The sequence below is a fragment of the Meriones unguiculatus genome, chromosome 7 (assembly GCF_030254825.1).
Source record: "Meriones unguiculatus strain TT.TT164.6M chromosome 7, Bangor_MerUng_6.1, whole genome shotgun sequence".
NCBI classification, from domain to species: domain Eukaryota; kingdom Metazoa; phylum Chordata; class Mammalia; order Rodentia; family Muridae; genus Meriones; species Meriones unguiculatus.
The window spans coordinates 104,529,007-104,556,434 of record NC_083355.1 but is presented as its reverse complement, the minus strand read 5'-3'; the positions used below and the strand labels follow the sequence as shown (position 1 = coordinate 104,556,434).

The window sequence follows — 27,428 nt, the reverse complement described above, 5'->3', positions numbered from 1 at the left end:
GTTTGTTTGTCTGGAAATGTGTACATATGCCTCACTGAAAGGTATGATGCTGAGAAGACTAAACAAATCTCACCTCAAGAGACCAGTTCCATGATGGAAAAACCAAAACCAAACTGCATGGTTAAGTGGTGCTAACAGAAGACTGACAGGGCAGGATGTGCATGCAGAATCGACCACGGCCGAAGACTGACAGTTCAGAGTGCTTGCTGTATGTACCAACACACAATCCATACACTGCCAGATAGTCAACTGCAAAGAGTGACTGGTTATTTGGTAAAAGCTATCTTCTCCTCTTAGTGAGGAGTGTGGAATTTTGGCAGACTTGCCCAGATTTTTTAGGGTACAGCAGTCTTAAAACATTGGAGGAAAAAAAAAATCACATTTCTAATATTTCTTCTCAAGGTTTGTTCAATGAAATATTTTGCCCTTGCACAAGGAAAGGAATAAACAATCATCACCCTAGAGTGTCAGTTTTCAAAACGCAAACATTTTTTTTTTTTAAGGGAACTTACACAAGCCTTCCTGGTAACTGTTCCCTATTCCTTAATAAAGTCCCCCCACAAAGGCCTGAATCTAGGAGTAGGTCCAAAGTCGGCATTATATGACTAGTATGTTTTCACTTATGAGCTGTCAATCTTTGTGTTTAGAAGCCATCTCTATAAAATCTGAGTCACAATTACGGCCTCATTAATAGGAAAGTGATACAAATGAACGTTTCAAAGTGTACAGTTTTCTTAAGGTTCTGTGATAGCAATAGCTCTTAACTGAAAGATAATATTGTATATTTAAAGGTATGATCTAATTAATGTTTATTGTATAAACAAAAGCATTAAATTCATACACTAATAACACTGGCATAAAGTTTTATATAGTTTTGTATTGAGAAAAACTTTAGACGTATGTCACCCTATAAGGCTATTTTCCAAAATGAGTAACTCCAGGTTTATCTGAAGAACTCAGTCCTTACACTTTAATGCTGCCAAAGACTGGGACTTCTTGTCCAGGACTTTGCTGTTTAGCCTCGCTAGTTTCCTCAAGATGAAAAATCCAGTAGACTGATGTATAAAAATTTATTTTTCTACATGTAAAGACATTGAGGATGCTCTACTGGTTATCTCCATTTTTATTTTACTGTGTGAATTATCTTTGTTGAATAGATTCTCCCCCCACCCTGCCCCTCAGGCTTCTGGAATCCTGTACGGCTTGCTATGTTTTCTATGGCTAAAAAAAAAATTAGAATGTTAAAACCAGAAATGAATACATCGCAGCAAAGAACGTTTGTCTAAGCAGTGCTTGGAGCCTGGTCAGTTTTAAAGCTGAAAGCTGATAAAGAGACTGCAAGAAATTTAAAGCATAATTCTTCCATTGTTTTTGCCAAATGGTCCATCTAAATTAAATTAAGCAAAGTTTTAGAATGCATTGGTATTATATAAGATGGCAGTTAATAAATTAAAGAATTCCTATGAAAAGAAAAATGCTTCAAATTTAAGCATGATAGAGTTCTAAGGTTTCCCCTCTGGACAGCTTGCCCGCTTTAGTACAACTGTGATTCAGGTGATGAATCAGAGAATCTGCCCTGCAGTTTTTAAACCCAGAGAATTATGTGTGCCTGCAGTATCTGAATTTATAGCCCAAGACTGCCACCAACTATGTGGTCCCTCGTCTCCTATGTAAGTGCATGCCAAAGCATGCAGTACACTCCAGTGCTCTGCGTCACCATCATCAATGCTTTCCACTCTTTCCTGTGTGGCTTCTCAGTAATTGTTTTAGGGTCAAACTAAACCTGTCTATAAACCACACAATTGAATAGTAAATCACTTTAACTGTATGGCTGGGACATGCAGCTCAGTGCTTACCTAGCCTTCGTAAAGCCTCAGATTTAATCTCTAGCCACTTGTAAATGGGGCATGCCTAATCCCAGGTGCAGGCACAGAATCAGAAATTCAAAGTCCTTGGTTATGTAGTGAGTTTGCGGCTAACCTGAGGTCTATGAGACCCTACCTTAAAATTTAACAAACAAAAAGACACTTAAATGTGTTTCCAGTCACTGATCAATAACAGAAAACAATTGGGTTGTCACATGTTATTTTCTTATAAAAAGCTAAACCATCTAAGCCCTTCTTACCGGCTTCTGGTCTTTACTGAACAGTTATGAAAACATACCTACACACATTTTAACAAAGTGATAGTTAAAAGCCTAGTTCTAGAAATTCACACAATTCTCAACAAAATTCTTCAGCTGAGTTGCAAAGCTAGAATGCCTTAAATTCAATGCACTTGCAGAACGAAGAATTGCCATTTCACTTGAACCTATGGAGCAAGCAGCTTTAGGCCCTCATCTCCCGTTCCTTTGCCATTTCTGATCTTTAACTTCTGGGATCAGCAAGGTCAAGGCCAGCTTATCAAATAGTTGAATAATTAGCTAATGCTTTTCTCTCAATGGAAAGGCAGAGACCACAATAGAGGGCTGGCTTCACAATGTGTTAAACACAGACTTTTCTAGATGTGACTTTATTATCCATCCTTTATGTATCTTAACAGTTTAAATTTGGTCCTGAAAAGGTTTGAGCTTTTATTATCCCCTTTACTAACCACCTCTTACACTTTAATTTTTAAAACATAAGTCTTTGAAATCAATTGTCTGTTATTTAATTCTAAAACATTTGACACTTCTTGCCTTAACAGTTTCAAAACCACACACATAAAACTCCATAATACAGTAGGCCAAGTTTCATCCTATTGTGAAGTTATCCCATACTATCTCTGCAATTATATACTTCTGTCATTTAAAATATACCACTAAAATATCAACTTCTACATTTCAAGAATGGTCTTTAGTAGTAACTTAAGTGTATTTTTTGTGGAGTTGTTTCTGACAATATTTTTCAGATATGGAAATACATATGTATATTTATGCTCTTGTGAGTTCAAAATCTGTTTTCTGATATTTTCTGTATATACCTGTAAAAATTTTTGTATAATTTTGTGATAATGTAGTCCCCCCAAAATTATTTAAAAATTATAAGCTAACAGTAAATGGAAGCATTTTAAGGAATTGTTCATGTTTTTGCATTGTTATTCCAACTGTTTACCTGTATGACCATGTACTTATTTTCACAGAAGGCACGGGACCTTAATCCACTTTACCAAAGTAGCACTCAAACTGTGTTATACTTTTCAAAGCAAATGCTTTGAGCATTTAAGTGAGCAAACTTGATGTCTTTTTAGACATTAAGAGAAGTTAAACTAGCTGTTCAAAGCCGCCTCGGGGTTTTGCCCCTCCTGTTCCACACTGGGTTACAAACGCTGCTTCATCTTGGAAAAAGTAAAGGTGATTCTGCGGACACTGGAGGACACTGGCCTTCCCACGACAGCCCTAAGCTGCAGGACTGGGCTCCACAAATGATGTTAAACAGCAATGTACAAACATGCCGCAAATGTTTTAATAGAATTTGGCTTTTCTTTAAACTGTCTTTTTCATAGTCAAAATGAACAAACAAAAAATGTTGAAACCACTTAATAACCATACAAACTTGAAAAATTAGACACTTCGGGTAGGCAATAAAATTCATATTATGAAAGCAATATATTCTAAATTTCAAAGACGTGACAAGCTTTGTAGAACATCTCTCATCAGAAGATGGAAGCTTTCAAACTGCATGATCTTCTGCCAGGTAGGATTAGGGCATCATTCACTAAATAAATAAGATCAAAAGTTTTAAAATTAACCGCTTTGCATATAAAAAGGTTTATTCAAATAATTATATAAAGCAATAAAATGTAACTATGCAGTTTAACCTCTAGGCCACATTAAAATATTCTGAAACTTCAGTATTTTGCCATCACTAAAGTCTAAGTAAAACCGAATTAAGATTCCTTTTCTTTTCATGTGTAGGCCAGAGGTCAACCACAAATGTCATCAAGGGCCTCACTGGTCTGGAACTCCAGGTAGGCTGGACTGGCTGGCCAGCAGCTCCGGGATTACAAATGTATGCTTCCATGCCCCACACACATTTTTGCGTGGGTTCTGGGTATCAAGCACTGTACAGACTGAGCAGTCTCTCCGGTCCCGACCTGAGACTGTTGATCAGTGTGCATAGTATAATGCATACGTAAGGACAATACTGCTGGCCTTGGTGCTATGTTTGTACTGTGGACAATCACAAGTCAGAAGGGCTGAAGGGTGGGGCTCAATGGCTGCCTATTACGCTTTGGGCTCTGGATTCAATAATTAACACCACAAAAAGAGAGCTCATCTGGAGTTGATAGAGGTTAAAGGGCAGTGGTGCCACACACCTTTAATCACAGCACTCAGGAGGCAGAGGCAGGTGGCTATCTGTGAGTTCAAGGCCAGCCTGGACAGCCAGGAATATACAGAGAAACCCTGTCTCAAAAAGCCAAAAAAAACAAAAAAACAAACAAACAAAAAAAAACAAAAACAAAAAACAGTAATCAATGACTTGGTTCATGTAAAGTCATTTTTGCTAAGGGAATCTTGTTCATTAACTAATTTTAAAAATGCAGATAGGGGAGATAAAATTTATTTTTCCACAGATTTTTGTGCTTATACACTTGAACCTGCACAGTAGGATGCAATTCTAAATAACATTAGGATTTAAAAACGAACTTAAATTTTCACCTGGTCTGAGGTCGAATCCATTTCAAGGCATGTCTTGGTGGTACAGTGATGGTGGGGTGATAAAATGTGCAGTCTGGTCTTGTACACTGAGTATTAAACCTACAATGCTAAACAGAAACAAGACAGGAACAAAATCTCAAGATAATACAGGTAAACAGACACGAGATGAGCAGAAGCACCCACTCGAAACAACAGACGGGAAGAGCCTGCTCTAACACACTGCCAGCCCTGGAGACCACACCTCCTCCTAAGACACAAAACCCAGGACGCGACCGGGCACAGAAGACCTACACAGAATTAAATATGTACACACACAACCCACTTCATAATGAGATTAACACTAACATCTTTATTTTTATTTTTTGAGAATAAAATGTCTTACTTTTGGGTGGTAGAAGGGACATTCCATTTTCTTACAAGCAGGGAAGTAACGGCAGAGCTGGCCACTAGAGGATGGCACTGGTGATGAGACTGACAAAAATCACAATTAATAATGCTCAAATCTATTTGGCAACACCATTGTTTTAATGCAGTCTACTGGTATTTGTAAGGAGGTGAGAATCATTTAATTTACAACACCAAGTTTTATGTATCAGTTAAGATAAAATACAGCAGAATTCTATTAGAAGGGCAGATTTGCTCTTTAAATGCTAAAATCATTTCTAAAAATATTCTTTTGCTATTCATTTCACTTAGCGCCAGAAAATGTCATTTTCTACTTTTTTCACCCAAATACAACAGTGCATAAAGTCACTAACCTGGTTTTGGAGTCAGTACTGGGATTCTTCTACTCATGTGAGTGAAGGGACAATCTGGTTTTGTACATTTTGCATCATATTTACAATTTGGATGCACAAACAAACATTTTTCAGCAAATTTACAATTGGGAAAAGCTCTACAAAACAAAAACAGTTTATTATTCATACTATTTTTTATTTCTTAAAACATAAAATTTTATTGTTTCCCAAAATAGTTTTATTTTTTTATGCTTCAGAATTTTAAAGTTTAATTTTTATTAATTAGTTTATTCACTTTGTATCCCAGCTGTAGCCCCCTCCCAATCCTACCCTCCCTCCCTCTTTTCCTCCCATGCCCCTCCCCCAAGTTCACTAATAGGGGAGGAGTCCATCCGATCCTAGTCTTATCAGGTCTCATCAGGACAGGCTGCATTGCCTTCCTCTGTGGCCTGGTAAGGCTGCTCCCCCCTCAGGGGGAGGTGATCAAAGAGCAGGCCAATCAGTTCATGTCAGAGACAGTCCCTGTTCCCATTACTATGGAACCCACTTGGAGACTGAGCTGCCATGGGCTACATCTGTGCAGGGGTTCTAGGTTATCTCCATGCACAGTCCTTGGTTGGAGAATCAATCTCGGAAAAGACCCCTCAGCCCAGATTGTCTGGTTCTGGTTCTTGTGGAACTCCTGTTCCCTCCAGGTCTTTCTTTTATAAGATTCCCTGCACTCTGCCCAAAGTTTGGCTATGAATCTCAGCATCTGCTTTGATACCCTGCAGGGTAGAGTCTTTCAGAGGCTCTCTGTGGTGGGCTCCTGTCCTGTTCCGTTTTCTCCTCCTTCTGATGTCTGTCCCATTTGCCTTTCTAAATGAAGTTTGACCATCTTACCCAGGGTCCTCCTCCTTGCTTAGCTTCTTTAGGTATACAGATTATTATTCATGTTTAACATCTCAATGACTATTAGGTTTTTGGAGACGGACTTCACAAACACTGCATGTATAGAAGATAGCTCGGCATTTACGAGCGCTTTGCTGCTCTTCTAGAGGACCTGAGTTCAGTTCCAGCACCAACATTGGACAGCTACTAGTAATTGCCTGTACCTGCAGTTCCAGGGGACCCGATGTCCTCTTCGGGCTTCTGGAGGCACCTGCACACACGCCATACCTAGTCTGTCTCTCAGACACAGTATTAATGGACTAGGGACAAAGCCCAGTGGAGCATTTGCCTGATGGACATGAAGCTTAGGCTTCACCCCTCTGTAGTGGGGATGGGGTGGGGGCGATTACTACTTTTTAAAATGAAGTTAAGTACCAAAATAGAACACAACTGTAGTTCAGATCTGGAGGAAGTCTACCATGTTGTAACTCAAGGCAAGACACTATAGAGGTCTGAGTGCTTCTACTTTAACAGAATGGCCAAATCATGTTTTGTTTTTTAAATTCAGAATTTCATTTATTTTCTTTTAATTTACTTAATGTGCACTGATGCTCTGCCTGCACGTATGTCTGTGTGAGGGTGTCAGGTCCCCTGCAACCGGAGTTAGACAACTGTGTAAGCTGCCATGTGGTTGCTGGTAGCTGAACCTGGCTGGTCCTCTGGAAGAATATAGTGCTCTTAAGCACGGAGCCATCTCTCTAGCCATGAATGTCCAAATCTTAAGTAACTACTGAAACAGTAAGCAGAACTCGTGTACTGTACTATAAAAAGATTCCTCCTACAGCCCTTACACATATGATTACGCATGTACCTATAAACATGTACTTACTGTGAAAACATGGACATAGTCCAATCGTAGGACCAACAAAACAAAAAACATGATCTCACAAAGCTCACTGGCTTAAACCAGCCAGTTGGTAAGGAAAACTAGCCCACATGTACAGTATTTTTCATTACTCATATAAATCAATTTACTCCCAACCTAAATAAAACTGATGGTTATCTGCGAACAAATTTATACTAACTGTATAGTTACATTTGATATATAGGGTCCCCAAGGGACCCAGACATTTCAGGATAATAGGTACCAAACACAGACTGTTTTCAAAACACACATGCAGCTCTAGGGATGGTTATGCTAAGTATCAAGTATCGTGTTTACGCATGTTTAACTGGCGAGATGGAAAGCTGTAGGATGTAGAGATGACTATGGAAAATACCCACTTGATATTATTACTCACTTGCAAGGTGAAATTGGATGATGGTATACACACTCATCCCCATTTTTACAAGCAGGCCAGTACTTGCAGCGTTCCAAAAGTTTTTCTGGTTTCTGTGCCACACTCAAGTCAGTCATCTCAGCTTCAAAGAGGAATTAAGAGCATTTTGTTAATTAGGATTTCAGTACAAGGTCTATCTAGTCAGTACATCAGCCCCAAACCCGAGTTTCAAATTTTTATGTTCTTTCATGTTTGCAGCCCAACAAAATAACTCAAGTGATATGGACAGTCCGTCCTAGTAATAGAACCTAAGGTTAGCAGGAAGGTGACCAGGGTTGTTGTAAAACCTCAAGGACACAGGGATTCTACTGGTAGAATTCAAAAAATCTAAATTCATTTCAGTCTTACTTCAGAACTGAAATATAAAAGTGAAGGATGTCAAATTAAAAAAAAAATATATATATATATATAAAACAAAACAAAGTCACTGAAGCTTAAAACACAAGCTGGTAAAAAAATGTAAATAACTTTCACATTCCAGCAAAATGACAAATGTCCAAAGAAAAAAAATATCCCATTGCTGAGGTATAGTCAGTAAAGGTCTGAGCACCAAACTCACCCTGCTCTCTCGGAAGAAAACAGCTTTACCTAAAGATGGAGCAGCAGGCACTATCTGTGGGGTATGGGAGGTGGGGCAGGAGGACGGAGAGGGTCCTCGTAACATGTCTGAGGTCTGCTGGGAGGAAGATGCTAAGTGGCAGAGGTAGACAGACTCGGGGATCATGACCTCGAGAATACACCTCACCCGTGGAGTTCACCGTGTCTGCGTTAAGTCATGTCAATTACTGTGGCACATGAGAATGGGATAGCTAACTTTTCATGTGACATCTATAGGAAACTAATTTATGGCACCAAATCATACATGAAGGCCATAATCCTGCCTTTTGATCCAGATATCATCAGTGGGTTTTGTGTTATGTTTACACTGTTTGCGGAGCCGACTCTCACTTCAGCAGAGTGTCCAAGCTCTGGCAGGTCAAATCGGACTTTGCTTGTTAGTAGCTCATTTAGACACTAAGCAAAAATCTAACATCTCTCAAAGTTTTTAGAATGTTTAGTTTCAGAATAAACTTTGCTCAGAATCAGACTATACAAAGGCAACATTTCTGCTCCGGTGACTGAGCCTGTTCTCCCTACCTGAGAACTGGCACAAAGAGCATCACGTGGCACAGACAGGAGCCTCAATGACTATTAGGTTATGCCTGATACAAATTACTTTGCTACTTTAAAAAGAGCAGAACTGGGAGTCAGTTCAAAAGTGAATGCTTACTCAGCATCCATAAGACCCTGGGCTTCATAAGCAAAATAAGAAAAATAGAAAGTAATTTATTTTAGACTTAGGATATGAAAGTTCCCTGAGAATTTCTAAAGAAAGCCCAGGAGGGGAAAAGGGAGGGGAAGCTTGCTCACTGTTAGATGATCTTTTCCCCATCCACAGAGGAACCTGCCCTGCACTGCTCCATATACAAGGCTGTGACACACACATCAAGACCTAGAACAAAGGAAAGACTACATCCCAAAGAGCAGTGCAGCCAGAAAAATGAAGTAGCTGCTTAAAATTAACCTTTTAAAAAAGTTAAGTTACAATGTAACTTTCTCTTAGTGATGAAAATGTGAAGCAATATATACAGAAGTCAGAGCTCTTTGTTTTCCTATCCTGACATTTTACTTCATGAGACTAAAACTCTTCACATTTAAAATTTCAGAGGCAAATTCACTTTGTATTGAAAGCTGTAAAGTGCTACCATATGACGGGCAGTAGAGGTGCCTTAACATAAATAGCGTGTTTAGTTAGCACCTCAAATACCACCCCCAAATACTAACCCAAAGACAAAACTTCAACCTGCCTGCACTAGGTGAGGACCAGAGCTTTCAGGATCTGGAGGTTCTTACTGCTACAGTTTCATCCCAGCGCAGAACTGGAGAGTCCGCAAGGGGCAAAGGAACTGCTCTGCTCATCCCAGCTGTCTCTACAAAGGCCACGACACTCATACAAGACAGGCATCCATGACCGGCATGTTAACCTGACTGGCATGTTACCCACATTGTCTCTGCTTCTTCCCACATACTAACAAGATCTAGTATGGAAACTCACCTTTAAATAAAACTGGGTCTTAACAGAGCCAAGCGTTAAGCTATCAAATTGACAACTGAGAGTAGTAACACTAAACTTTCCAAATTTTAGACAAAACATGCAGGGTCAGAAAATGTGCACTGCCTATTTCAGTTTTAACTTAACATTTTGCTTTACTTAGGATCACACTTGCAACTCCCTCCACAAACCAACAACATAACCCTGTGACACTTGACTCACAGCAGATAGAGCCTCTGACAAGTGTTTCTTACTCACTGTTCTAGTTTACTGTATTTTAAATGGATAACAAAAAAAGTTATCAATGTATTTTTATGTCTCTGCCAAGAAAATGATTACTTAGGAAACACTTGAAAATTTTTACTGTTTTTTTCCTTGAATCTGTTCATTTTTAAGATTAGTAATTAACTCCGCTGCATAGGAAGAAAAGGGTTGGTGGTGGATGGAGAGATGGCTCAGTGGCTAACGTCTTGTACTGCCTACTCTTGCAGAGGACTAAGGTTCAGTCCCAGCACCCACGTGGCTGCTCTCTGCTGCATGTAACTATTTCCACGGGATCTAATGGAGCAACAGGCACACACGTGCTGCACATTCATACTATGCAGGCAAAATACTCAAACCAATATAAATCTCCAAAAAAGAAAGAAACAATAAACGACTGCTGGTGCCACAGCCATCACTGTACCCGAGACGCAAGGAGCAGTGGAAGCACGGTGCCCCGAAAGCGTGGAACCTGGGTTCACATGAGTGCTACCCACTATGAGCTTCAAAACAAGGCCTTTCCTGTTCCCCAAACAAGTGTCCTGCCAGGCTGGATAAGAAACCCCTTTCAGAGAACTCCTACTATGGTGTGGAAAACACCAACATCAAAATCCATCTTTCTCTCAGGTTAATCATGAGACTGTTGCGGGTACATGCATCAAGATTGATGGTTCATCCTTCGGCAATCACAATGAAGAGGTATTTTAGATCATACTGACTGGACTTCATTTTAGCACTAGCATCACAGAACACCATGAAACAGGCAAAGGGGAGTATGAAATTGAACTGATGGTTTTGTATGACAGAAAACAGGCGGCTAAACAGAAATATAAGTGAGGCCTCAAACCAATATTCACTTGAGATATCACAGGCAAAGACTCCCTTCTCAATGACAGTGGGCTGAGAAGGCCAAGTCTGAGTTCTCAACACACCGTTGGAAAAGCTACCATCTGGGTCCTCAAGCTGCCTGCTCATCAAATGCAACTGCTGTGGGTGGAGGAGACCTCTGAGTCCCTTGTTTGAGGCTGCAGTTTGGTTTACGGGTTTCATTCCTTCAAAGCACATCTCCTCCTCTTGATCTGACATGTATCCTGGGGGGCTGGGGACACCATCCAGCGTCACTATAAACTTGGGACTTGCAGGTTTATCTGGTTGTACAAGATCTCTGCCAGACAGATAAAAAATACCATAGAATTAGGGAAACAAACACAAAATGCTGAGCTTCCTAAAGTCCTCTCCAGCAGAACTGTTACTCCCTTGCTTTGTGTTGGTTCACTTAGATAGCCTTAACATGACCTCCTGCTACAGCAAAACTGGAACTGTAACAAGCAATGGCCGTGGTCAGCAATTACAGCAGCATCACCAGTGACCTTCTAGCCTATACTTATTAGTAATGACAATATCCTCGCAACTGACTCCATTGTCCATTTGGTCCTTATAGGGTCAACATGAAAATAAACCAAAAACCAAACCAAACCAAAGAACAATTAGCATGGATGCTCAGAGCATCCTGCCAAGCAGCTTTTTTTTTTTTTTTTTTTTTTTTTTTTTAAATAAAACACTGACTTTACATGTGTTTCTTAACTGAACACTCAGTATGCTTTCTTAGGAAGGAACCACACAAGCCTAAGTAAGCTATTAAAACCCTGCAGAAGAATTTCCTGATTTTGGTTACCCAGCTTTAAGAGTTCGATTCTCTGGGTGTACATTTAAAAACAAAACAGAACACTAAACCCTTTAACAATGGAGTTAAATTCTACTCAGCTTTTATTTCTATTTAATGAATTTCTGAACAAGATGAACTTGGCTTTTTGAAAACTGAATTTGGCTAACTATTCATAGCCTAACCAGTGAATCAATGAAAGCACCATCTAGTGGGAGCTACAGGGGCAGGGAAGCTGGGAAATACCGCTGACCTGCCCTGTCTAATCACACAAAGTAGCTACACAAGAAAAAGAAACCATCTACCGTGTCTGCATAAGGTGTCCTGAAAGTACCCGCAGGGCATCTGCAGTCTTCATCCCCGACTCCTGGTTTGGTGTCACTACTATTTCCTCAGACAGCTTTGGCTTCTTCAGAATAAATGATCTTGTGTCTGCATGGACCATGGATTCCATGTCATAGTAATCTGAGCCAAAAAAATTGGCCATAAATGTTTACTTCTGAATATACCTTTTATTCTCAAAATCATACAAGTGAGAAGAATGTCAATCTTTTATATAATTATAATTAATTTTAAGGAAAATCATAACTAATTCTACTCAGGAATAGGATTGTTAATTCCATTCCAAACATCTCTTCAGAGAACTCAAATAGTCCTTTGCTCACGTCACACTACAAATGACTTTCTGTGCCTACAGCAGAGAAAGGTTTCCTGCATCACATCTATTGGGATATTAACAACACAGTAAAAGGACAACAGTTACTTTTTACAAAGTCAGAAGGAATTTAAAAATCTTAATGTTTCCTAAAATTATGATTAAAAAACTGTTGAACTACTTTTCCAAAATGAGTTCTGTTCATTTTTCACAGTGATATTTCACAGGAAACACTGCCTGATAAAAATTCAGTCAGCATAATTTCTACACAACTGTACATAGAAAACTATTTTGAAAGGGAATGAATGTGTCACCATAACCTTCAGTTGAAGCCACCACAAGCTCAAGTCATCTACAGTATCTATAGGTGTCTACTTTACAAAATGTAACAAAAACTGAGTTCACAGTGGGTAAGATAACCTATCAGTATGCAATCAACTGACAAAAGTTAGCTGGTTCTTTTCAAGCCAACAAAAAAGTAGACCAAAATTCAGGCTATTAATTCACTGAATATATATTTACTGAGTAACTAAGGACTGTTCTAGGTATGTAGAAAGAAAGGAAGAGAAAAATCAGACACGGACAATTCTAAAACAGCAAGGCCTAGAAAAGGAATGAAGAGGTTGGTAGAACACTGGGTACCTCCTCCAGCTGAACAGTCAAAGAAATGCAGGCTGAAGATGAGTATGTAAAATGAGTATTAAGAGAATGAGTACGAGGAGAGCAAGGAAAGTCAGTGCAGGTAAAGAAAACACAGGGAGCAAGGAAGGGACTTTCACAAAACACTGAGAAAAGTGAGCAATATGGAATGGCTAAAAAGATGCATGTGACTGTATGAAGAGGGAATGCTAAGAAAGGATAAAGAAATGTAACAAATCACGGGCCTAAATATTGTGGATTCTGGTCTGAAAACAGTAAGAGATTCCTAAGTAGGGAAGTGACACAATCAATAGTATTCTAGAAAAACAGATATAAAACACTTTCTTCCCATGTTGGGCATGGTTATACACACCTTTAGTCCCAGCACTCTGGAGGCAGAGGCAGGAGGGTATCTTTGAGTCCAAAGACAGTCAAATCTACAGAGTGAGTTCCGAGCCAGCCAGGCCTACAAAGACAGATCCTTCAAAGACAGGTCTCAAATAAACAGACAGATAGACAGACAGACAGAAAGAGAGAGATTAGACAGATTAGATACATATATATATGGATAGATTACATAAATAGATGATAGAGATAGATAGATGAATAGACCGACAGAAATAGAAAGATAGATTTAAAAAAATTTCTTTGCTTCCTCCTCCAACACACAAAAAAGAAAAAGTACATCCTCCACACTCCCATCACCCACCAGGGCTTCACAGGAACAGAGGCTGCAACCACAGGCAGGGAAGGCAAAATGGATGGAAGAAAGAGATGAGGTGAAAGTACAGAGAGGAACCAATACAGAAATTTCAATTTTAGATTTGTTTAAAGTCCTTCTAGGGTTCCTACTTATTTAGAAGGAAAGTTAAAAATTCAAAATTTGACCTCTGGAGAGAAGAGAGGTAGGTAAGAGCAGCTGTGTTGTACTTGGTATTCAACTACTGCTGGACCCTGCTATCCCTGCCAAAGAAGCCCACTCAGCAGTTTCCCTCCCATGTTACTGAGGCAGTCTGAAGCCCTTCAATGACAGGGCCCTGGACTGGGTCTAAAGAATGCTGCCACCATGTCACCGTTACTCTCCCCAGTTTATAACTCAGCAGGGCACAGAACAGACAAAAATAATGAGAGGAAAATAAAGGTAAAGTTAGCCATTTAGGGAACAGTGGGAGAGAAGGGCAGGCAAAGGAAAATGAAGGACAATGAAAACAAAAGGATAAAAAGCTGGAAAAAACACAGAACACTGAGTAGTCAAAGGCTACCAGGTTTAAGGAAATGTGCACTGAATCTAGGTCTCAGGCCAGGGGATTGATCTGTGGCTAAAGTGCTTGCTGAGTCAGGCATGAAGATTGTAGCTAGGATCCCCAGAACCCATGTAATTATCAGGCGTTAGTGGCGATCCACCCATAATTTCAGATTCAGAATGCAGAAATAGGAATCCCAGAGCAAAACTAGCCTCCCTCAGCAAGCTTCAGGTTTAACTGAGGCCCTGCCTTGATGAAGAAGGTGGAGTGATGGAGGATGACTCCTATCATCAACCTTAGGCCTCCACATGCACATGCACACATTCCTGTGACCCACAAACGTGCCTACACATGTACATGCCACACACACACAAATGGAAAAAGAAACTACATGTCAACAGGTGACAACAAGTCTCTGCAGAGAGGGAATTCCAGTTTGTGCGGGTAGAGAGACCTGGGATGAGCTCAAGCATTTACTTTCTGGCCCTTTCTGAAGCCTTACAAAATTGGCAGTGAAGAGTTTTGCTTTTTTAAACAAAGCAGCATATGTCCATAAAGAAAACAAGTTCAAAGGAGCAACCATATTTCCATAGTAGTTAAAAAAAAAAAGGAGTAGAAACAGATTCTAAGACAATAATAAAGCAATCTAATTTAGACTTCTCCAAAGACTAAGAACTAGCAACAAAGAGGACCTTGAGAAGAGCAAGAGAGAGAGGCATGCTAGAAGGTTCACTTCAGAACAACAAGCCTTTCCTAAAGCCTAAGTGTCTACACCTATTTTATGTTTGGAACTGTGCCACACCCCTCCCCCACAACTACAGGTAAGACTTTAGAATGACCAGGTATGTGCTTTCCTGTAAATCACTGCTGGAAAATCAAGGATGAGCCATCCCACTATAACAAAAAGGTACCACACCAAAAAAAAAAAAACAAGAATGAACTGTGAAAATTTTGTTTAAAAGGCAGCTTTCCCGAAAACCTTTACCCATTTCATAGATTGTCTTAAAAAAAAAGTGTGGCTTTAGACTTTCAAAATTTTCTAGAAATGCCAGCAATACTCAAATAATTCCACAGTGAAACAAGGAGCGGCATTAAGCAAACCCTGTACATAAATGCTGAGGTTCCTCCATGGTTCCCCTGTACTGACTGAGCTATCTTAACTCTGACAATCAGACTATTATTTGGAAGACTTTTATTGCCAAGGCTGACCAGACTAAGAACACCTAAGTGGTACTAATACTCAGGGTGCTCCCAAACTAGACTTACAAGAAAAACCATTCTCTACACAGGATCCATATTCAAAAACAAAGTCTAACACACATGCCCCAAACTCAGAGACACAGCATTCCAATCAATGTGTGCTGATTCTCTGTTAAAACAGGTAATCAAGAAACTGCATGTGAAAAACCTCTATCATAAAACTCAAAACCAACAACGCAGAGAAAACAAGACCAAGGAGAGAAAAGGAAAATGTCAAAGCCATCTTTTAACATCCTCAAACCCGTAACAAAATTACTGTATACACAAAACAAAATCAGTATGTTAAGAAGAAAAAAAAAAATCAAAGGAACATGAAGAAACAGAATGGTTCTCAGAAATAAAAAATCTGACAGAATAAAGACTGTGCTCACTCATAAGCCTCATAGAACTACCTAATGCTTCAAGTGAGCTATGCAATGAAATCAAAACAAAAATAAAAAAGAATGCACAAAGAGCTGATAAAGTGGCACAACAAAGCACAAACTTTGGCCACCATACTTAAAACAAGACTCTTCTGCGCAATGTTGCAAGATGAAGGCAAACCAAAGTTGGGGCATCTTAGCACTCAGACAGGGAGAAGGCAGATGAAGCAGGACTAAAGCTGGAGGAGTATAGTAACTCCATCCCGTTCAGATAGGCAGGACTTGAGAATTAGCTAGAGTTCTCACTGAGGGGAGAAGACGATTTAGAAAGCAGAAAGCAGAGATAAGAATTAAAAAAAAAAAAAAAAAAAAAAGAATCAAGGACCAGAGCTGCCAGCAAAGGGCAGCTTCACAGGAAACACAAGAAAAAAAGTGTTAGGTATGATGGCACATGCTAGTACTCTAAGCACTTGGACGTGAAAACAGATGAACAGCAAACTGTAGGTCACCTTTGGCCACATAATAAAAGTGTCATAAAGAAAAAAATTTCAGGTATCCAACTGCTTCCTGCACTTATTAAGCAGTAAATGTGAACCTGGCAGAGATTGGGAAACCAAAGACACAGATAAAAATAAGGACCCCCACTCCAATCCTGAAGCAGCCCATGGAATGTGTATCTAGGATGAGTAGAATAACTGACAGAGGCTTTAGAACAAGGGGTTAGTGGTCCCTGAGAATAAGACTCCAAGTGAGGTCAACCCACTGGGTAGCCAGAACTGGTGCTGAAGATGGATGCTGAAGGAGCTTTGGAAATACAGCAAAGGTGGCAGAGGATGAACTAGGGACACAATCTGCCATGAAGGTGACGATGGGAAAAAGTGGACTAGGAACTCTGGGCTCTCTTCAAAGCAAGAAAGTGAGCAGCTAAGAGATAAAGCGGGGAGGCATGGAGACAAAAAAGCTTATGAATGAGGCAAAAACACCACACATGAAGGAAATGCAGATCTTACATCCTGGCCCTAAAATCTTTTCATCAATCTAATTGTGCTGTCTTAGGGCAGGATCTAAGAGACACGTGACACACTGAATGAGGTATAAGAAATGGGAATGGCAACAAAAAACTGCCACATTACAGTGCTAATGTACATATTACTCACCTTGGCTCATTTCCATTGTTTCTACCATGACTGGATCAATTTGCAGTCGTGATAACAATTGCCTCTGTTGCGTTCCTAGAATGGAAGTTTTAAAACTTCACTAAGCTTAACACAAATATCAACATTTGTTTCTCAGAAATTAGTCTTTGAATTTATTTGAAAGTCTTAGCAGTAAAGCTTGTACAACACAATTTGCTAATATTAGTTTTCAAGTATATCTCTGTTAAACAAAATACTGTTTTCTCTTAAAGCAAAAATGGCAGCAAAGTCCCTCCTAGTTCACCCACGTTGGGTGGCCAGGTTTCTTAGACTGAAGAAATAAGGAAAAGGAAATGGTGGAATAAACAGGAGTTGGTCATTTGTGGCCATGGGGCCTTTAGTAGATGGGCGACAATCAACTACACATAGACGTGGAAAGTCTGTTTTCTGAACTCTCATCACTACTTAACCAACACTGCCTCCCCTTCCCCATGACCTCCTTATCTCTGAAGATAACAAAATCTGTGGGAATTTAAAACAAAACCAAAATATATTCTACAATCACCCTGGCATGAAATTCCCAAAAGACAAAGTAGCTTGGACAGAGGGTAAAGAACAATGGATCAAGGATGACACCCAGACTTCTGCAATCCAGATCCTCCACTGGCTGCATGTTAGACTGTCCACAAGCTTCCCAAAGCCCCACTGCTCAACAGTGGCTCCACAGTCATCTCACACTGTGGGAGCTACCTCAGTTTCTGAATGATATCCCTGAGGGAAGTGTCTTGTCACCAAGTGATGCAGTGTGAATGTAAACCAGTGGTTCTCAACCTTCCTATTGCTGCAATCCTTTAACACAGTTTCTCCTGTTGTGGTGACACCCAATCATAAGATCATTTTCATTGCTATGTCATAATTTTGCTACTTTTATGAATTGTAATGTAAATATCCGTGTTTTCCAATGGTCCGAGGCAACCCGAAAGGGTTGTTCAATCCCCAAAGGGGTCACACCCCACAGGTTGAGAACAGCTGGAATAACCATTTCAATCTATAGATCTAGTTTTAAATTGATCAGGTAAAGTATTTCTTACTTCTAGAGTAGCTCTTAACATTCATTTCTAACATGAAATTTGTAATACTAATTCACGCTATATTCTTGAGCCCTTGTTTGGTGAGTTCTAGCAGGTGGTCTCTATCAGGTAATGCTGTTTTCTTCAACTTTTGGAGGTATGCAAAATGGGAACAGTGAGAAAAGGTACACCTACCTGCCTAGTCAGCAAGGTGAGCGGAGTCAACCCAGGTAACCCATGGTGACAGATGTCACAGACACAGAACCTTCACATTCACATCATCCTAAATTTTTTTCTTTTCTTCCTAACATTATTTTTATTTTCTATGTGTTAGTGTTTCTAAGTATGTATATTCACTGGATGTGTGCCTGGTACCTATAGAGGCCAGAAAGGGTGTCAAATCCCTTGGAACTAGGGCTACCGACAGTTGTGAGATGCCACGTGGGTTCTGGGGATTGAACCTGGGTCCTCTGGAAGACCAACCAGTGCTTTCAAGCACAGTGTCACCCTTCCAGCTACTACACTAACATTCTTGATATTTGTAATGCAAAACAAAATCCAATGAACTGATTCTGTCCATGCTCCGAAACTACATGAATTATGACAAGCGATGTCACATTTCACTGTAACTGTAACCCTTCCTGTCCTTAATCAACAGATATTTAGTAAAATAATTTCTAATTTAGAACAAAAGCATCAAATTCAGTATGTGAGGACTAAAGAGATGGCTCAGAGGTTAAGAGCACTGGGTGTTCTTCCAAAGGTCCTGAGTTCAAGTCCCAGTAACGACATGATGGTGCATAACCATCTATAGTGTGATCTGGTGCCCTCTTCCTGTGTGCAGGCACACATGCAGGTAGAATACTATATAAATAATAAATACATAAATCTTTTTAAAAAAACAAACAAAAAACCTACAGTATGTGATGATAGAATTGGTATGGGGCCAAATATTGAAGCATGCTAGTTTTCAGTGTATCTAGTATGTGTGGCTCCACAAGGACAGGCTTTGCTTATAGAATGCAAACAAGAAAATGGCAAGGTTTTGCCAAGGTATACTCCAGTGAACATTTACCAGCTATTATGTAATTAGTTATTTCTTAAGTTTCATTACTCCAGACTGACATGAGCAAATGAGAATAAATTCCTTTGAAAATTACCATAGCAAAACAATCATGGAGAACAGACCTGAATTCACAGATCATCTGCTTAAACTGTATTCCCATTGGACACCTACTAACATGTTTTAAGTTACAGAACCAGTAATGAACTTAAACAGTTTTTTATGGCAAACTAACACCACAGAAATACTTGAGAATCATTTCCTCTCAAGTTTTACTTTAAGCCCATTCAACTTTTAAAATCATTGCCCCAAGCCAGGCATGGTGTCACTTGGGAGGCCGGGGCAGGAAAGTAACAACTTGAAACTATCAAAGGTAACTTACCCAAACCTGACCCAAATCAATATACTCCCACCACCTTTTTAGGACATAGGTTAGGGCTTCACTATGTAGGCCTGGCTGGCCTGGAACTAGTTATGTGGACCAGGATAACCTTGAACTCACAGAGACCTACCTGTGCCTACCTCCTGAGTGCTGATGGTATTAAAGCTGCGCCAACACAGCTGGCTCCCAACAAAAATTAAGGTGTTATAGATGACTGAGCTCGTGCCTAGCCCAGCTTGTGTAAAGCGCTGTATTCTGTCCCCATACCTCAAAATAGCAACAGAAACAAATGAGAGCTGTGCTGAACTCTGACACATTCTAGACCTCCAAGTTAAGTTACAGAGCCCCAAGCAACAAAAACCTCAACTTCTATGATGATCTGCTTCTCTACTAGAGCTAGTCACAGTGTGGAAAGAGCAAAAGACTGGCACCTAAAGCAGAGTTTACCTTTCTCAACATTTGTTAGGAAGCCAATTATTTTTACATCAGTAGTTTTTGACTGCGATTCAAACTCTATTCTCTCTTGAAAATCTTCCAACTGTCTGTTGCATTCCGATGTTGATGTTGAATATTCATTCATTTTAACCTCTAAAGATGAAATTTTTGCTTCGTTCTGGGACACTCTAACATTCAAGTCAAAAATATTTGCTTCCACTGTCAAAATAGCTGCTTTCATTCCTTTAATTTCATTGATATCAGTTGCTATTTTCCTCAAAAGATGGGAAATATTGTCTAGTTCATTTAGTGAACAAGAAGCACTTGTCAGAGAGCCTACATCAGCTGGCTCTGGTGAGAGGAAAACTGGTAGAGATGGTGATGAAAACCTTGAAGACATTTTCATAAAACTCCTGGCATTTTCACAGCCCGTTAAATCGTTTCATCAAAAGTGAAAGCAATAATCAATAGTTATCTTTAGAAGTGCTAGTGACAACATTTTAAAACCTATAACTGAAAAGGCAAGGTGACACCATTCTAAACTAAGAATCTGCACTGTGAAAAGTTAGGCACACCAGACCAGTTTTCTCTTCTATAGTTACGAGCACTGTCCTCTACGTCCTACCTACTCATCAGCTCCTCTGCAAATAAACTCTATTATTACATAAAAAATAATCCTGACTTCTGATTGGCTGAGCAGAGACACATGACACCCAAAGAACTTTCTATTATTTACTTCATGTGTTGGGAATCCTGAAGAGCTACTCCATAAATTAAGCAAATACATTCACCCTGTTGTCCACTAAAATATAATTTTGGAGCTTCAGATTATTTTGGGTTGCTTTATATCCCATTCCTGTGACAGCAGCACCACCTGGCATTATCTTTGTAGGAAGACGGCAGGGAATGGAGCCCGGACTCACGACCACAGACAAATCTTTTAAAAACTTACACAATAACCTTCACCTGCACACTGATGTAAGTAAAATGATGTAGTCACTGAACGTACCACCCTTGCTTTAGAAAAAGCAAAACAAATCCACCAATTAGCTGGTCAAGAGGGTGTGGCTGCCGGGCTTTGGTGCTGTTATGCATTTGTATTACATTTTCAAATCCAGAAACAGGACCCTCTCCAACATTATTCTTTTTCAATAGTTTTGATTACTCTAGATCCGATTTCTATGTAAGTTTTAGGATCAGGTGGCTTAATTTAAAATTAAAAAAAAAAAAAGGAAAGCAGGGAGTTTTAATGGAGGCTAGGTTGAAATTATCTATTCACTTGAGGACTGTTGATATCTTTTTACTAGTAAAGTTTCCCAAATGATTTACAGGAAAAATCTTTCTGACCTGGAAACAATCTTAAGTGAGGTATCCCAGACCTAGAAAGACAAACACCATGTTTTCTTTCAGCTGTGGACATTAGCTTTGAATCGCTTATTTATTTATTTATTTGTTTATTTATTCAGTCATTCATTTGTTTGTTTGTTTGTTTGTTTATTATGTATGCAGTGGTCTGTCTGCACATACACCAGAAGGCACTAGATCTCATTATACATGGCTGTGAGTCATCATGTGGTTGCTGGGAATTGAACTCAGGACCTTTGGAAGAACAGCCAGTGCTCTTAACCTCTGAGGCATCTCTCTAGACCAGCTTTGAATCTTCAGATATGTGTGTTTCATTTGGAATACCCACAGAAGTCAGAAAATTACTAAGGAGCCATGGGGAGGAATTTTAAAGAGGAGACAGAATTCACTAGCGTAAAGGGTTAAAAGGAAATAGCGGAACAAACAGGAAGTGTTGAAGTGGGATAAAGGAGATGTTAAGGTACAGTGAGTATGGGAGAGATAAATGACAGTAAAGACCTTTCAAAAAAAGACACATGGAAATCTACTACCATGATGTTTCCTAACACAGAGTTAAATGGAGTCACGTGTTACAAGGCAACAATGTCCTGACTCAGCAACAGAGACTAACACATAAAAAAACTCAGCTTCAGGAATGAGTTACTTCTTTTGGAATTTTGACTAATGGGTTTCCAAAGACAGTGCCCATACACATAGACACACACACACACACACACACACACACACACACACACGGCCCATTACTGTCCAGAACGGAATGGTAAGATCCTATGGCTGAAGACAATACATACTTGAGTTATGGGACATAATAAAATCTGGCTGGTTCACAACTGAAAAGTTTCATCCCTACTAGCTAGCTTTCACAGTGCTGAAACGTGGCATCTACACTCTCAGGGGAGAAAGAAAAACAATTCTCTCCAGCTGTGAGCTCTGTACAATAATAACCAATGCCTGGCAAGACATGCTTACTTGTGCAATAGTGGACCGAGCATCACGGGAGTAACCACCTGCATTCCTGCAGTATCTGAGATACCAAACCCCAGCCAGAACAAATCCCGGAATGGAGAGGGGTATTAGGGACACAATCTCACTTCTGGCAAGTGTTCGCTACTGGGAAAGGAGAGTCAGTTTTCTCTAAGAGTATAGCCCCTAGTGAGTTGACCAGGTTCCAGTATAGGACTACATACCTAGGGATATTTGGGGCAGAACAAATTAGTCGAGAGAGAGAGAGAGAGAGAGAGAGAGAGAGAGAGAGAGAGAGAGAGAGAGGGAGGGAGAGAGAGGGAGAGAGCGCCCAAAGTTGGGTGGGTAAGAAAATGGGACACAAATTTGGGAAGACTTGAATGTAAAGAATATGTTTAACACACACTGTTTGAAACTTCAATCTCTCAAAGAACTCATAATAAAACAAAACAAAAAAATTCTTGGTCTGCGAGGCATGGTAGTGGATGCCTTTAATCCCTCCTTCTGGGAGGCAGAGGCAGGCCAATCTCTGTGAGATCTGAGGCTAGCCTGGTCTACAAAGAGTTCCAGGACAGCCAGGGCTACAAAGAGAAACTGTCATGGAAACAAACAATCACTCAATCTTGGTCTTAGTTTGAAAAAGTTGTCTTCACTTTGGTTTATTCCCCAGGTAAGCTATACGATTTACAAGGAGGCAAATAAAGACAGGACTCACCAAAGCCTCTTAAAAAGATGTCTACTGTGCATCTCTCACTGTGCAGTATGCACGTGTGTGCAAAGCAGCAGTTAATACCAGATGTTATCCTCGATCACTTCTTTATTTGAGACAGCCTCTCTCAATGAACCTTGAGTTTACTGATTCAGCCACATTAACTGGCTAGCAAGCCCCCAGGATCCTCCTATCTCTACTTTATCAATCCCAAGACTGTAGGTGCCTGTTGTGCTAACTTCATAGCCCAGAAAAATAATTCTTTATTAAAAAAAATATAGCTTTTGCTAGGCAAAAATATGATATACCATATGATGACAAATATAATGACACATAGCTGTAGTAAGAGCACTTGAAGAAGGATCAAAGAGTCAAGATCAACCTTGACTTCCAAGTGAATTCAAGACCACCCTGACAAACAAAACAAAGAGAACAAAAAATTTACAGCCTTTGGTTGCTAGTCAAATATCTACAGATAATATAGAGAAAAAAAACAAAAACACACGAGTTGGGTGGTGGTGGTGCACACCTTTCATCCCAGTACTCAGGAGGCAATGGCAGGGGGATATCTGTGTTCAAGGCCAGCATGGTCTACAATATGAGTTCCAGGACAAGACAGGACTACACAAAGAAATCCTGTATCAAAAAACCAACCTTGCCCCCAAAAGAATGAAAGAAAAAGCTGCTAGAACATATAAAACAAACTTTATTTCAGTGGGACTGACTTAAGGTTCTCTGCACTTAGTTTGATGTTGGCTATAGGCTTGCTGTACATTGCCTTTACTATGTTTAGGTATGTGCCTTGTATCCCTGATCTCTCCAAAACTTTAAACATGAATGGGTGTTGGATTTTGTCAAATGCTTTTTCAGCATCTAAGGAGATGATCATGTGGACTTTTTCTTTCAGTTTGTTTATATGGCGCATTACATTGATGGATTTCCATATATCGAACCACCCCTGAATGCCTGGGATGAAGCCTACTTGGTCATAGTGGATGATATCTTTGATGTGTTCTTGGATTCAGTTTGCAAGTATTTTATTGAGTATTTTTGCATCAATGTTCATAAGAGAGATTGGCCTGACAGTCTCTTCATTGGGTCTTTGTGTGGTTTAGGTATCAATGTGACTATGGCCTCATAGAATGAATTTGGTAATGTTCCTTCTGTTTCTAGTTTGAAGAGTACTGGTGTTAGCACTTCTTTAAAAGTCTGCTAGAATTCTGCACTGAAACCAGGAAGGCCACTGGCTGCTCAGTTTCCAAGTGGGTTCCCTAGTAAGGTGCTGTCTCTGCCGAATTCAGTGGCCAGTTCTTTGATCACCTTCCCCTGGAGGGTGGAGTGCAGCTTTGCCAGGCCACAGAGGAAGATGATGCAGCCAGCCTAATAAGCTAGGGTCAGAGAGAAAGGGAGGAGGTCCTCCCCTATCAGGGGATTAGGGAAAGGGCGTTGGGGGGAGAAGAGGGAGGTTGGATAGGACTGGAAGAAGGCAAGGGAGGGGGCTGCAGTGCAGAGGAGATACAAAGTGAATAAATTGTAATAAATAAATATATAAGTAAAATTAATTTAAAAAATCTTTATAAATGTTTCCATCATTTACCTACAATTTGATATAATTCCTTAAATATTAATTCAAACAGAAGACTGTGTACAAAATTCACAAGGCTTTGAATTCAAATAGAATTTAAGATCACATAACATATGCATCCAGAGCCAATGTTAAGAACAGCATATCCTCATTAAAGCACTGTTTGCATACCAGCTGGTTCACCAGAGGGCAGCAAACTACCTAGAAGATAATAGGACAGTGGTCTAACAGAAACAAGGTACTCAATAGTACAGGAGACGACCCCTTTCATTGTTTGTGGTGCCCATGCCAATTGTACATGCAGAACTGAAAAGATCTCATGAAAAGATCCATCAGCAGAGAAAACATAAATATTTTAAACAATTCTTAGAATAATGTTGAAGTAAAACTACTGTTACACCTACTTACAGATTAGGAAATAAGGTGAAAGAAAGGTTTGTATTGGCTATTAAGAGGCAAGGCTTGGATTTAATACCCTAGCAACCTTAGAATCACTATGTTATTGTACTGGTCTGTCTGACCTGTTAATGGAGCAAAAAGCTAAAGAACTCCATGCAGATACTGTTTTATACATGTATGCATTATGTATGTAGGCATACACAGAAAAACACTTCAAATATCAAATGTTTATAGATGTGAAACTGTCTATAATACTACACTAATATACAACTTTTTTTAAATGTTTATTTTATTTATTTATTACATATACAGTGTTCTGCCTGCACACCAGCAAAGAGCACCAGATTTATTATAGATGGTTATGAACCACCATGTGGTTGCTGGGAACTGAACTCAGGAACTCTGGTAGAGCAGTCACTGTTCTTAACCTCTGAGCCATCTCTCCAGCCCCAATATACAACTTTTCAGTGCTTACCTTCAAAGAGGGCAGTGGCAAAAAATGTGTGGGTATGATTTTCCTTTAAGAAAGAAAGCTAAAGAACAAGCTAGCTGGCTGGCTTTTTTTACCAGACACTATACAGTTAAAGTATGATCACTGATTTAAGGATGGGAGTGAGAGAAAGAATCATGACAGATAAGGTTTCAACAATCCCTGAAAAGTAAAAACACGTAGGCAAATATTGGCTGCAGATATCACACATAAAGCCTCAAATGAACTTTCTCAGGAGGACAGACTTCAAAACTGAACAATGGCACAGTTTTCACCTATCTGAAGAACAGGGATTTTTTTTCTGGTGGGGACCAGTGACAAAAATGAAGATGTGGAAGTAGAAAAGAGACACATGGATCACAGTGAAACCGAGTACCAGAGAGGGGAGGCAGGGAGTCAGCTGTTAAGATCAGGGAAGATGAGGACGGTTACTGGGAATGTAACAGGGACCAACAGGGGATGCTGAGTGGAGGAGCAGTGATTTCTGCTGAAAAGAAAAAGAAATGATGTCATTTTATTTTAATAAAATTGAAAGGGCACAGATTTGGAAGGCCACTGTCCCAATAATCTAGGCAAGTCGTAGACAGTGGCTTAGACTAGAGCAATAATTGCAGCGGTAAGAAGTAATGGTGAACTCTAATATTCTAAAGACAGAGAAAAGGACAGTTTTCTGGACATGTAAGGATAGCTGTACTTTGAACTCACAGCGCTGCTGCATCTGCCTGCACAAGATTACTTCAATCAGGATCAACAACAGGGAGCGGCTCACAAACCCTGACGTAGCTAAACAGCTACTGACAAGTTAATGGTTTCTGAGGCGTCACTTTTCCTTTAAGGGTACCTTCCAGTGGACAATCCGACACTTATTAGTATATAGGCAGCACAAATCATTAGGCCATTTAAAAAGAGAAAAGACACAAAGTTAGGAGTGATTAGGAGGGAGTTGGGTGTTGGATCTGGGAGTCATCAGGGTGGAAAATGGGGATTGAACACAACAAAAACAGTGTATGCATCTCTAAAAATATATGTAAGGAGATGCTCAGTAAGACACTGAAGATACAGACGACGCTTATTCTGTAATGGTACAAACACAATACAAATCTTGGCATACAGTATGTTTCCCTGCTGCAGGACAGCAGCACAAGTGACAGCTCCTAATTAGCCATGTGATCACACTCAACAACTGACACTCTACAGCTAAAGATGCTGTTTCCACTATGAAGGCAGATGAAATACTTGAAATGTATTCTCAAGTTAATGCTATTTTATAACTTACAATGGCTTTATTGATAGCAAATCAGTCATAATCTATGCAGCCTAGCTGGATTAGGTTGAAGTCTGGCGTATCCAGATAGCCAAATTGAGCTCAGTCTGTTAAAATAGACTCCCTTTTCTCAGTGGAGTCTCCCCCGCTATTTGGGTGACTCCAGATTTTCTAAGAAGCATCTCATAGCTCTCAAAGATCACAGGCACGTCCCTTTCCTGATAAGAGAACAGGTTCAGCTAGGGATGCCTGGAGATACACACCCTATGCTAATAAGATGCCTTGGTGCCCTGACTTCCCAAAAGACCTTTAACTTTACCTGATGATTTTTCTATACCCACAGGATAATTAAGTACTGTCTTCTCCTCATGACAGGACCATGCTATTGCATGGAAAATGAGGTACTGTACCACTGCATGCAAATCAAGTATCCCTAACCCCATCCAATCAAACACGTTCACCCTCGAAATCCATCCCATTGCCCAAACAAAAATTTATAAACCCGATTACAAATAAACTTTCGTCTGCCCCTCTGCCGTGCTCAGCACAGTAGCTTAATCAAGAGCTGTAACAATCTGGTATTGCCATGGGCTTTGGAACGCCCAAAGATCTCATTCTAAAAGAGCTAGCTAACTTTAACACTCCATGGAAAACTCTACACCCTGGCCTTGCACATGGCCCTCGTCCTGAAGCACTCTAGCTGTGTTCCTGAGATCTAGGACCTTCGATTCAGTTTTGGGTTCCAGGGCCCCTGCCAAATGGAGATTGACAATAAATCAAGGACACCTGCTAAGGAAATATTTTG

At 39.9% G+C, this 27,428-nt stretch overlaps 2 protein-coding genes across 8 annotated transcripts in view; one reads left to right on the top strand and one right to left on the bottom strand.

The window, feature by feature from the left end:
* The window catches only part of Eml5 (EMAP like 5), a 109,853-nt gene extending 106,798 nt beyond the window's left edge, over nucleotides 1–3,055 (top strand). For all 4 annotated transcript variants that reach the window (XM_060388012.1, XM_060388013.1, XM_060388011.1 and 1 more), the window contains one exon: nucleotides 2–3,055. In XM_060388012.1, coding sequence (XP_060243995.1) covers nucleotides 2–38 — 37 coding nt within the window. In that variant the 3' untranslated portion in view covers nucleotides 39–3,055. The remainder of the gene's footprint in view (nucleotide 1) is intronic.
* A 366-nt stretch (nucleotides 3,056–3,421) lies between these two features.
* Zc3h14 (zinc finger CCCH-type containing 14) overlaps nucleotides 3,422–27,428 on the bottom strand; it is a 46,350-nt gene continuing 22,343 nt past the window's right edge. For 2 of the 4 annotated variants that reach the window (XM_021663969.2, XM_060388018.1), the window contains 8 exons: nucleotides 16,920–16,994; nucleotides 11,908–12,067; nucleotides 10,872–11,104; nucleotides 7,548–7,668; nucleotides 5,398–5,534; nucleotides 5,022–5,110; nucleotides 4,640–4,746; nucleotides 3,422–3,695 (listed from right to left, as the gene is read on the bottom strand). In XM_021663969.2, coding sequence (XP_021519644.1) covers nucleotides 3,689–3,695; nucleotides 4,640–4,746; nucleotides 5,022–5,110; nucleotides 5,398–5,534; nucleotides 7,548–7,668; nucleotides 10,872–11,104; nucleotides 11,908–12,067; nucleotides 16,920–16,994 — 929 coding nt within the window. In that variant the 3' untranslated portion in view covers nucleotides 3,422–3,688. The remainder of the gene's footprint in view (nucleotides 3,696–4,639; nucleotides 4,747–5,021; nucleotides 5,111–5,397; nucleotides 5,535–7,547; nucleotides 7,669–10,871; nucleotides 11,105–11,907; nucleotides 12,068–16,919; nucleotides 16,995–27,428) is intronic. The other 2 variants (XM_021663970.2, XM_060388019.1) reach the window with 2 other exon arrangements.